The sequence below is a fragment of the Phalaenopsis equestris genome, unplaced genomic scaffold, assembly GCF_001263595.1.
Source record: "Phalaenopsis equestris unplaced genomic scaffold, ASM126359v1 Scaffold001123, whole genome shotgun sequence".
Classification (NCBI taxonomy): Eukaryota; Viridiplantae; Streptophyta; class Magnoliopsida; order Asparagales; family Orchidaceae; genus Phalaenopsis; species Phalaenopsis equestris.
The window spans coordinates 128,181-141,167 of record NW_018165562.1 but is presented as its reverse complement, the minus strand read 5'-3'; the positions used below and the strand labels follow the sequence as shown (position 1 = coordinate 141,167).

At 34.6% G+C, this 12,987-nt stretch overlaps 1 protein-coding gene across 2 annotated transcripts; it reads left to right on the top strand.

Moving 5' to 3' along the window:
- The first annotated feature begins 3,749 nt into the window (after window positions 1-3,749).
- On the top strand, window positions 3,750-12,983 carry LOC110033290. 2 transcript variants are annotated; one of them, XM_020737216.1, is made up of 3 exons: window positions 3,750-4,103; window positions 10,230-10,316; window positions 12,817-12,983. In XM_020737216.1, exons 1-3 carry the CDS (start codon window positions 3,771-3,773, stop codon window positions 12,823-12,825), a joined length of 429 nt encoding a protein of 142 aa, XP_020592875.1. In that variant the 5' UTR covers window positions 3,750-3,770; the 3' UTR covers window positions 12,826-12,983. The 2 variants fall into 2 exon arrangements, with proteins under 2 accessions (XP_020592875.1, XP_020592874.1); XM_020737215.1 differs by lacking the exon at window positions 12,817-12,983 and having other exon boundaries at window positions 10,230-10,504.
- Window positions 12,984-12,987: the final 4 nt, after the last annotated feature.

The window sequence follows — 12,987 nt, the reverse complement described above, 5'->3', positions numbered from 1 at the left end:
TATATATATATATATATATATATTGGGAATAAATATTTGTAGACTCGTTGTCTAGTAGATTTTCTTGTAAAACATATTTGTGCTTCTCCCCATTCGAATACATAATGAATAATAATTATATGTTGCTTAAATAATCTTTATATAGTTATATTTCTCTATATAAATAATAATTTTTTATATTTTTTTATATAATTTAGAAAATTTAAATTGCACTCTTGGATTTTTCATTTTTTTTTGGCTCAATACTTAAGAAATTAGGCATTTGGTGATGATGCGTGCTAGAAAATTCACAGTGGTAGAGTAACAAATTATTGTATTAGCGTTGTATGAGAATTCTGCACAGACTCAGATGAAAAAGAAAAAAAAGCAGTAATCATTCCAGAAATTTTTACGTGGAAATCTCGTAAAGGGAAAAACCACGGGGTCTGATCCAGTTGCGAAAATTCACTATTGATTAATGATTACAGAAATCTCTTATCCCACAGACAGGAAAAAGTAACTATATTTTTCAGAGTACAACGTTAACTGACAGTGTCTGATTTGTGGTGATCGATGTAGGTTAGCAAAGGTCGGCGATGGTTGATTGCGATCAGCGGTAGTCAACGATGGAGGTGTTCGACGACGATCAGCGGTGGTCGACGATGATCGACGGTGATGCTTAACTGCAGCTTCTCCTCAAGGTCTTAGACTCTCTCTCCAAACTTCAGCTCCATCCCCCTCTTTTGAGAGGGATGAGGCTCTATTTATAGTGTTTTGGGTGCAATTAATGCAGAAATATGAATCATTTTGATGAGACGATACAAAGAGCTTCCCTTGATCATACGACGTTTACTGGACATTTGAGTGCCTTAATGATGTCAGAATTAAGTGATCTTGGGCTCGTTGGATTCATCTTGTCGAGCCGCTCGATTTAAGTAGAAATTTGTCATATTCGACAACCCTTTGATCTTTTAAATGTGTCCGAAAATCATTTAAGTATGGTTCAATGACATAATCTGGGCTTTATTTAACTCGGATTGGGCTAGTTTTCATATCATTAGACCCGTCTCATCAAGCCGGTCGGTTTGACTATAAGTTTGCTGAAATCGAAGCTCTCGGAGCTCTAAATGACTTTTTATTAAGATTTGAATGTTTCATGCTTAAAATATCGTCTCGAGATTCGTGTCATGCATCGAGATTCGTGCCATATGATGAAAATTTGTTGGTGGCGTTTCATTATATCTATCAAATTACACAAAGTAGTAATAATGGATTAAATTTAAAAACTTCAACTTTGTTTTCATATGATAATTTGACTTATTTGATGCTTGTTAAATTAGAACTTTAGAGCTTCTATAACTTAGTCACGCTTGCTAGAATAAAATTTCAAAGGAAAATTATAGATTGATGTTCCATATAGAATAAAACTCCCAGATTTCCATTTCACCAAAAAAACCTTTACAGCTTCAACAAACATGCAATTTCATTAATTATTGATGATTACATTACAATTGTAACTGTTGGCCTCAGTGCCCTTCATCTACATCTCTATACCATCCCATCTTGCAATACCAAATGAGTTGTGTGTTATAAGCTCCTTTTCATTAATTAGTTGAGAAGTGGTCTCATATTTGTCTATGAATTCATTAATTGTTACTCTTTTGATTGTATTTAGATGCTTTAATTTGATTGAAATTAAATGAAAAAAAGTTCTAAAATGTTTGCACATTTATACTCATTTTTTTCACTTTATATCAATCCAACGAGGTCTTTTGCTTTAAGATGCTTTAATTTGATTGAAATTAAATGAAAAAAAAGTTCTAAAATGTTTTTTCACTTTATTTTCAATCCAACGAGGTCTTTTGGTTTTCTTTTGTATCATTCGATTAGCAAAATTTAAACATCAATGCAGTTGTTCTCGATAGTTCACACACACTTCTTTACATTGTCGATCATCTTCAAGGGACTAGGAACTTTACTTTTTAAACAAACAGTTGGTTGAATGTACATTCTAACAGTCCCTAGAAAAGTAACAAGATCTAGAATCCAACAATTTTTTATAACATTGTCAAGCTTCTGTCTTATAAGAAATATCATCCAACTTTTCAATTATAATTGCATAAACTTGCAATGGATATCTATCAATTGAAGATGAAAGATTTTTTCACTTCAACTATATCTTTTCTTGCACAATATAATGACTAATCATTTCAGTTAAAAAAAAAGAAGTAAATGTTCATACTTTACAGATATTTGAAGCACTAATTATATTACACATTAAGCTCAATCTTAAATCTTAATATATTATGAGTGTGGTTGCCCTATATGTTTGAAAGCTGAAACCCAAGGATTTTCCAAGGGTCTCAATCACTGAAGAGCGAGGATGAATCACCATGTTGTTGTCGATGCAAGTGGAGTCTTTTTATGTCTTTTTCAGTTTGTGTGCCTGCACTTCTTGTGCCAACAACAATCGAACGGATTCGAAAATTATGATTTTCCAATGCTGAAATATTGTCAGTCTTTACATAATATGTTATTCAAGAATTAATAGAAGTATGGTAGGAGACAAGCCATCATTGATGAATACTTCGCCTCTAACATTTGAGTTTCTTGCGGTGGCATCATGTTTAATGTTGGCTTTTGATTGCCCTTTTGCGAATGTTTGCCTCAAAAGTGCATGCTTCATTTGTTAGGTCAATATAACTTGGCTTGCTAACATTAGAAGATGCATTATTGAACCTAGCTGAAAGATGTTCACGATCAAATGGAGGGAAGAGAAAAATTCAAAGCTTAATGGATTCATGATTGGAGCCTTTTGAGGGATAGTCAAATTCATCCATCATGTGCTCCAAATCCTCAGCAGAGTCAACTGAGACAACAGTCTTAGTTTTGATGAGTAAGCTGGTAGCAGACGCAGACAGGGCCACCAAAGGCATCCTCCATATTGCAATAAAAATCTTGAATTGTGGTATCACGACAAACAACGACGATTCGTTTTATCCGCAAACGTGATGCAAGCTTCTGTCATCACCACCGGGAATGATCTTGCCGCCAAAGCTACAGAGGAGCTTCACCTTGCATGATGAACGGTCTTCACCTTTTGTGTCAACATTGGGCAGGTTGTCCAAGTGGTGTTCATGATAGAAATTCCAGCAGACATGCTTTGGGGACAAAAATTTCAATTGATGGACAGGGGAGCGCAGAAGTTCTTGGAGGTCGGAGTGTTAAGAAAAAGGCTAAAAAAATGGAATGTAGAGATGGAGAATTTGACTGGAGGTGTATGCATACGTTCTCTAAAGGAATGCACAAGCCGGAGAAATGGCAATCTTGGCTTTGGACTCAAAGGATTATAGATATTCGAATTGATTGGAGCGCGAGGTGGATGGTATTTTTTAGCTTTAAATTCGAAACTAAGAAATTAATAAAATTGAATTCTTCAAGTGAATAGCTGTATTAGGGCCCATTTGGGGCAGCTTATTTGGTGCGGTGGGTAAACTACATTTTGGAATCTTATGTATTTTCAAAGCGCAGAAAATAATGTTTTCATACCGCATCTATCAAGGTGTGGTAGGTGCGGCAACAGCTTATTGGCAGCGGTATTACTTTTTCAAAAAAATAAAAACTTGTAATAGCTACCGCACCTAGCTTATCAACAGATTATTTTTAATCAGCTTATCAACAAATTATTCAATAAGCAGCAGCTGCCTAAAACAGACCCCTAGAGTCTCTGTCCCTGAAAAAAATATTACATTTGGAGAATATCACGTACCTCCTCCACCAGTTCTCTTAGGATGGCCCCGTCGAAATGGCGGCCTTGGAGGATCCTCGCCCGTGCTAAGGCGAAAGGTGTCGACCTAATGCTCAATGCCGCCATTGAAGGCGCTCCCCTCAATTCGCTCAACGTCCGCAAGAGGTTCTTCCTCCTCCTCGGCCTCCAGCGGTTCTTCATCGCAGTAAAGCTGGAAACCTACGATTTCGAGCCAAAGGGAACTTTCAAGAAATCAAAAATTTTACAGTTATTAGGAAAGATCTTCGTCCGGAGAAGAAAGATGCGGTGGATCAGGGACAATGCCGGAGCTCAGAAGAGTTCGAAGCTTTGGCTACCCTATCTCGCTTCGCTCCAGGTAAACCCTGACGCCGAATGTATGGATTGAGCTGTTACTAAATTATGCAGCATTAAGTTTGAAGTTATTGCATATGAAACTAGCTTCATTTTGTAGAAAGTAGGATTTAAGTATATTTGGATTTATTAAATCGTGTGAGTTCTTATGAATTAAATGCTGGGGGGTTGAATCCCTAAAGTTGTTTTGCTCTCAATGTACTTAATTCGAATTAAATCCTAAATATTATTTTGATGCAAGGAGGACGATTTAGCCGTAGTTTTAGTGAATCCTTGCAATAGTTTAAAACATGACTTCAAGAGCCTAGAAAAATGATTTTGATAGGATTTGGTGTAAATCATACCTTAATTTAACACAAGTAGCCCATAAATATTATGCTTATTTTTATAATTTATAACATTTCTTCCTTTTCTGTTTTTTTAAATAATAATAATTATTATTTTATTTTTGTAGCTCCTCCACCTCCTCGTTGCCAATCCTAAAAATCTATCTTCATTGATGAATTTGCGTAAAGGTCATGCAGGAAACAATATCTTGTGATTCTGCTTGGTATTATGCATATCACACTCCAGTCTGCTTAAATATCTATGCTACAACATATTATCACAAGTCATCAAATTGGGTGATACAAATGAGGGAAACATTATTTATTTATAATTGTCACTTTAAAATCATTTTTCGTGTTATTATTATACTTACTTACACACACTTACAAACTCACACACACACACACTCATACATATATACATGATGTATATAAGAAAAAGTACGTTTCTCAAATGATGACGAGACCAATGGACCTAATCAAATAAAAATGAGCAACCGAAAGGCTTCTCCAGGTGCCCTGGGGGTCGCCACAAGCAGATTTCAAGTATGATCGTCATGCGTCGTGTGCGCCTAAGACTGGTCTACCTAAGGTCGAGTAAACTCTAAGGCCAAACAACTACTACTAATTTATGGATGGTTGACGTAGATTGTACTTAACGGGCTAACCGACGTATCACAAGTTCAAAGGACCCGGTCGCCCAAATGTCGACGCTTGATATTTTACGGTTGATACTTGGACTCATGATCAGATGGGTCAAAGCTGAGAACGGATGACCCAAGAATTCAGAATCGAACTTGAGCTAAAAGCCAACGGGGGCATGATACTTCACGAAGGAGTTGTCCTTTCGAGTGTTACTTTTAGAAGCAAACGACTAAATTGAAATGTACAGGTCCCGCCTGAGCCTTTTGGCAGGATTCTCTTATTTTAAATGGGTTAACATTTTTTTCAGGGTGGGGTTATCTCCTATTAAATAGGAGGCATTATGCAAAAGAGGGAGAATATCATCTATTTTCATTCCTTCATTACAGAATCCTTGTCAATTTCTTTTGTCTTTTCTCATGGAATCCTTATTCTTTCTTCCTGTGCGTGTCGTTCTATTTCTTGGGTGTGACTCAAGGACAAATATAGGTTCAACACATTCATGCATACATACATATATACACACATACACACATATGTATCTCATTTTAATCACAATTTATGCAAAGCCACATCATTTACAAAATGAAAAATGCATGAATCAAAATAGGGTTTAATAAACATTCCTTATCATATAATTTGAATACTCACATAGAAAACAAACTAGTTTAATATGAAAACTTTTTTTGTCATAACAAAATAGCTTCTATTAAGTGCCAAACAATATCTCCAAACCTAAAGGGTAGAAATATCTTTCTCAACAAGGATATATACCACTAATGTTTGAGAGAGTTTATACATATCACACTCAAATCTTCTTAAATCTCTATGCTACAACATATTATTACAAGTCATCAATTAAGGTGGCGCATACGAGGGATACATTATTTTTTTATAATTGTCACTTTAAAATCATTTTTCTCATTATTATTATAAAAATTCACACACCCACACCCACCCACCCACCCACACACACACACAAATATTTACATGTTGTATATAAGAAAAAGCGCGCTTCTCAAATGATGATGAGACTAGCAAACCTGATCAATTAAAAGCAGATTTCAAGGGATGATCGTCATGTGCTGCGAGCTCCCAAGACCGACCTACCTAAGGCCGAGTTACTGCTACTAATTAATGGATGGTTGACATAGACTGTACTTAACGAGCCAACCGACATATCACAAGTTCAAAGGACTCGGCCACCCAAATGTCGACGCTTGATATCATACGGTTGATACTCAGACTCGTGAGTCGTGATTGGGTGGCTCAGAGCTGGGAACGGATGATCCATGGATCCAGGATCGAACTTGAGATAAAAGTCAACAGGGGCATAATACCTCACAAAGGTGTTGTCCTTTTAAGTGTTATTGTTAGAAGCAAATCACTAAATTAAAATTGTACATGTCCTATTCAATAGGAGCCATTATAGGTTGGGGTTATCTCCTGAGCCTTTTGGCGAGATTCTTTTATTTTAAATGATTTGACATATTTTTTTAGGTTGGGTTTATCTCCAATTAAATAGGAGCCATTATAAAAAAAAAAGAGAAGATTATCTGATTTTTATTTTTCCATTATGGAATCCCTGCAAATTCCTTTTGTCTTTTCTCGAGGAACCCTTATTCTTTCTTTTTGTGTGTGTCGTTCTATTCCTTGGGTGTGAGTCAAGGACAAATATAGGTTCAATACATACATACCTATATGCATACATACATGCATGCATACATACATACATGCATACACACACGTGTATCTCATCTTAATCACAAATTAAACAAAGCCATATCATTTGCGAAATGCAAAACGCATGAATCAAAATAGGGTTTAATAAACTTAAACATTCCTTATCATATAATTTGAATACTCACATAGAAAACAAAACTAGTTCATTTAATAAACTTAAACATTCCTTATCATATAATTTGAATACTCACATAGAAAACAAAACTAGTTCAATATGAAAACAATTTTTATCATAGAAAAAAATAGCTTCTATGAAGTGCCAAACCATATCTCCAAACGTAAAGGGTAGAAATATCCTTCTCAACAAGAATGTATACCACTGATATTTGAAAGAGTTTATCGATAGTAACTTCCACTTTTATTGATTTGCTAAAACTTTGGCCCGAAGAGTAAAGTAATGGTTGGCAGATATAGTGAACTTATATATGAGGAAAAACAACCCAAGCGTAGTAGGGGGCTTCTTAAAACTATAAAGAAATGGAGGCCTTTTTAGCCTACGTATTTGTAGGCCATTCACATAATATTGGTGTCATTAAAAAAACCAGAATAATTTGCTTTAAAAAATGACTCAAAGAAGCACATGATGTTGATCACGAAGACCAACGAGGTAATAATCTAGCATATAAAGATTAGACATGAAAGCTTAAGTGGCTAAGGCAATTTTATCTATCAATGTGAAGGAAAATGTATTTTAGTTATAAATTTTTACATATGAAAAAATGAGGTCGGATTACCATGTAAGTCAGTGGTCGGCTTTTGCCTAACAAAATTCTTGCCATTTTGAAAGAAGAGAAGAAACTTGCAGGTAGGTTAGGCTAATAAATCCTTCCCCTTAATAGCATCAGTGAAGGAAAAAGATGGAGAAGATTTGTGAATTTTGAAAGAAGAGAAGAAACTTGCAGGTAGGTTAGACTAATAAATCCTTCCCCTTATCAGTGAAGGAAAAAGATGGAGAAGATTTGTGAAGAGCATCAATATCCCAAGGGATCTGACATGGTGGAGAAGGATGGTCATCATGAACCACTAGATCATCCAAAGATGACATGCAAAGAGGAATGAGTAAAGATAAAGCAAAGATGACATGCAAAGAGGAATGAGTAAAGATAAATCACTTGATAGAACCTTGATGATGACACCATAAAGCATGGATAAGAAGCCTCAAGAAGCAAGGTGAAAGAAGGGATCCACAAACTAAAATGGTGGTGAGTGGCCCTTGAAGTCATCAGCATGTGTTCGAGAGACAGGGACAATCGGAGCATAATGTGTCTTATTTGTGCAACGAAGACAACAAACTGAAGGCTATATTACAATCAGGATGAGGGTTAAGACCAGCAAAGGTCATGAGTGGTAGCTTGTGGGAGCCATGGGCACTAGAATGAATGCAATGGCTGCCCAAATGGGTGCATCAGGAATGGCCGAGTTTAAGCTACAATCAGCTTCACTAGGGAGGCACAAGCAAAAGATGACCGAATGTAATTTAGATAATTTCTTTTGTGACATTAGGAAGAGGGGAGGTTATGGTATGGAGGTAGAATGTTCTAGGGCTTGGGAGGGATGGCCAGAATTGAGAGGCAAACTTAGAATTTGGTGTATAGGTATAAGGCGGAGAGTTTGCTATAGGCTTTTGGAGTTATGTTAGTGTTGTGGGGGAGTTGAGGATGATGGAAAATTGAGGGAATGAGAGGGAGGAAGAATAAAATAACTTTGCAACTCAACAAAATTTTTAGAGGATTGGCCACCGAACTTCATTAAAGTTTACACAAACAAAATTTTATCAATTATTTAATAGTTCATTCAATAAGAATTTAAAGGCAGTACATGTTGCATTTATGTAAAGAAAGGAAACAAAATCAAGCATTATAGAAAGAGGCGCCATTTGCCATGCTTGGTAGAATTATTCCAAGCCACTGCCTGAAATGTGTAGAGAGCTATCTCAAAGTGTTGATTTGAGGGAGCCTTGAACCATGCATTGAAATGTGAAACTATATTGGATATGTACTTGAATTTGTTCACATAAAACGAGGGATGGGATGGTTCAACCGATTTAAATTTGAACTTTAATATTGACCATATAACGTTGGAATCCCAACTACCTTCCAAGTTAACTAACTTTTAACTGACCCTCTACAAACTTTTAACCAACTCTCAACGAACTTTTAACCACCTCTTAATTAACTTTCAACTTGTTTTTAACAAACTTATAAAATTTAAAAATATAAAACATCATGTTAAGTGTTGGAAATTGGCTTATGAATCTCTTAATGTGCTACGTTAGAATCTTCCCTAAAATTAGTCATCCCCATTTGTGAAGCACTCAAAGATTATATATCCAATATGTACTCACACAAAAAGAGAGAATTTTGAAATTTTATTTCAATATTCAATTTTCATTGAAGCTTGCATGTCTTGAGATTCTTGTTTTCAACCTCTAAATGATCCAAAATAAGAAACCTCTCATAGTCTATTAAAATCTACTCGAAAGACATTTTTCATTAATTCTAGCCTTATAAATTCTTTTGTAAATTCTATGTCTTGAATTACTTGAGGATATTTTGGCAACCTAGGAAATTATTTTTCCCAAAATGGATAGGTGATGAGTTAGCAACGTTTAAAAAGGCATGGACTTGATTTTGTATGCAATGTGAATGGATAGTTTGAATAGTGACATCATCAACTATTATAGTGGAGATCAGTAGCAACAATCAACAATAACCAAGCATATATTATTGACAACTGAGGTATTGTAGCATAGAGAGACGGCAAACAATAACGGGAAAACAAAATACTCATGGAAGAGGCAAAATAGTAGTGAAGATTCGTGTGTACTAGTGGCAAAGTGAAACTTGAGCTGTACTTGGTAAGAACAGGAATAGCATGGAGTAATAGTTAGCAATCCACATTATGATAATGACTCCAAACTCCATATTTGCTGATCGAAATTTAGTAGCTTGAGTTGAAACCATGTAGTAATGAGTTAGAGTTGGAAAATTTGATGAACTATGTAATAGAAATAAATAATCAATAGATATGAATCACATTACCAATGGATATAGAATTACATATTTGCATTATAATTTTTCTTTTAAAATTTTAATGGCACTGAGATCTATCATAAAAAGAATAGTTTTTGTGCTCAAATGCGTAACATTGGTTGGCTACATCCCATTTCCAAGCTTTTTGGCGTTCTTATGTTTGTTTTCTACAAAACCATGATGTCTTTAAGTTGACTATGAATTAGCCAGTTATTTATATCGACCTCTATAAGTTTCAGTGAGATAAATAATGACATTTACTTTTGCTGTTCTAACGGTTTCATAGAAGAATTATAAGTTTTGGTTTGCCCACCATGCACTCTTTTTAATTTATTTTTTTGATGCTGGTATTGTTATTATACTGCTCATTGTTGCTCATAAATTCAGATTCTTTCATCAAAGATTTCACCTTCAAATTGGAGTTGGACGATATGGCCTGCAATCTTCATTTTATCATTATTATTTTTCTGTGAGGTAATGCAACCAAATTACAATCTTCTTTGCACTTTTTGTGTGAATGTTTCCTACTTATTGTAGTGTTTTCTCAATGAAATAATTGTACCTTATATTTATCCATGACAATATCTTTAAATTATTCTTAGACACGTGTGATCCTTTCCTAAAGCTTGAAGTAGATCTGTCGATTTGCTCGTCTTTGAATAGCCCGCTTACTGATAATTTTGTATTGCAATATTCGCAAAATTTCAATTCTAGCGTTTCCCTATGAAATACCAAAATGGGGATGCATGTTATCTTTTGAAGTCATTTTTTTAACTTGTAGGGTCATCTTTAGGAAATATAAAATCTTAAAATAGCCCCCTAACTCTTTATAGGGGGCCATTTTAGTCACAGAGTCTATAAAAGTGCTAATTTAGTCTCAGGCTAATATGGGCTAAAATAATTCCCACGGAAGATTATTTCAGCCTCAAATTAAACAATATGGGGACTAATTTAGCACCTTTAGATTATGAACAACCAAAGGACTATTTTGCCAATTCAATCTTGAACTCATCTTTATTTATTCACTAGCTAGCAATAATGCACAATGTCATTATATGAGAGGCAGAGGTAGCCCTAGGAAGACTTAGGCTTATTGTATAAAAAATGATCTTAATTTATTAAAACTAAATGAAAATATGACACTAAATAGGACGCAATGGAGAAAAATGATTCATGTAGCCGACCCCACCTAATGGATTAAGGCTTTGTTGTTGTGCTTTAAAAAAAATATGTGTATCACATTCTTTTATCTTTATAATGAGTTCTTTTTTTTGGTCAAACAACTTTTAGATAATATGGAACCTTAAATTATGTAGTGATTGTATTTAGATTTCCTTTTTATTTTATTATATCGAGTTCCGAAGATCCCATTTCTAGGATTAGTCTCCTTGAGAAATATGGAAAGAATGTTGCTTTCCTCTTTTTGATCTATAATTAATTTATTGTTCATCCTCTTCTACAACTAGGAAAAAGAGAAATGCACATTTCTCTCCATTCTTTTCACTTCACCTTTAGGACTATTCTACTTATTTTTCCCAAGGGCACCACATAAAGAGAGAAGATTGATGAAATCAAGTCACTTTATTAGTATTACAATGCTATGTGCTTCTAGAAATTATATTTAGTTTCATTTGTCTTTTTATAAGTTAAATTTTATTCTTATTAAGAACATATCACACACTTGAACTAGACCATTAAATGCAATAATGATGTATTTTCATGGTCTCATTCATAAAAAGGTATCTTTCTTTCTCTATTATTATATTTACAAGTTAAGTCTATAAACCCTTTTTCATTCATATCTTGGAAAAAAAACAATAAAATATATTTGATCAAATCCTAGTTATACAATATGCCAAAGTCCTTTTAGGTCCACCTCCAACTTTCTTAACATAAGGCAAATCTAAAACTTCTATCATCTTAATCGGATCATCAGATGATCGACATATAATTTGGCCAAACCATCTAAGACGAATCTCTCCAATCTTGTCTGCCATTGGAACTACACACCATCTAAGACGAATCTCTCTAATCTTGTCTGCCATTGGAACTACAACAACTCGTTCACAGATAGATTTGTTTCGTATTTTATCTCTCAAGTGTCAAGCCACTCAGTCACCTAAGCATTCTCGTCTCAACAATACTTAACTTTGTTTTAAGATCATTTTTTAATGATGGAAGATTGAAGAAAATTAATTCGATTAGGCTCATAAATACAATGGTAATAATTATATATTTGAATCTTATTCTAGCTTCATTTATATTTATGCTTTGGTTAATTAGAGTGGATTTTTTAACCATAGTATTTACTCTGAAATGAGCAAAATATACGCTGACTAATTAACCCTTTTATTACAATCATTTTAAAATAAATCTAATAATTATAATATTCATTCTGATTAAAATTACATATGATATCCATACTTTTATGTCAGTTTTTTTATTTATTTATTTATAAGTTAAAATTTTAGCAAAAGTGAAAATATATTGGAGGTAGATATGTAAATGCAAATATTCTTTAAAACAATACAAAAACTCTTGGTGACGAGAAATATTTGTGTACGTTAAATGTACGCAGAGCTGCGTACGCCAGTAAGTTATATGAAGTGTGTTGAGTTGTTGAGGGGTTATATCGGCGTCATATCTCCTGTAACCTTTCTGTAACTTACCTGTAATTAGTAAGTTTCACGCTTCTGTTTTCATATATTTTAAGTTACAGAGAGGTTATATGGGGTATAACGCAGATATAATATCCCAATACCCTTCTTGTAACCTACCGACGTACTCAGCTCTACACACAACATTGCAAATTTCATTCTTGGATGGAATAATTTTGGGAGACGTTTGTAAAAAAAGTGATATGCATATTATATTATTTAAATTAAAAAATTGAGTGGTGTATGTGTTAAATGCCAAGGCGCAATTTTCTATTAAATAGAAAAAACACATAGTAAAAAGTGGGCGGGATTTTTAGAGGATCTAGACCGTTCACGAAACAATTATTGCGGCAATGCGGTGCCGTTACAGCCGTTCGTTAAAACCACATCGCGCAGACGAAATGGACGGCCCTGATCCACAGTTCATGATTTCCCTCTCAATTTTGCCGGCCCGGCCCGATCCAGTCACCGGGTCGAAGCAAGTGGGG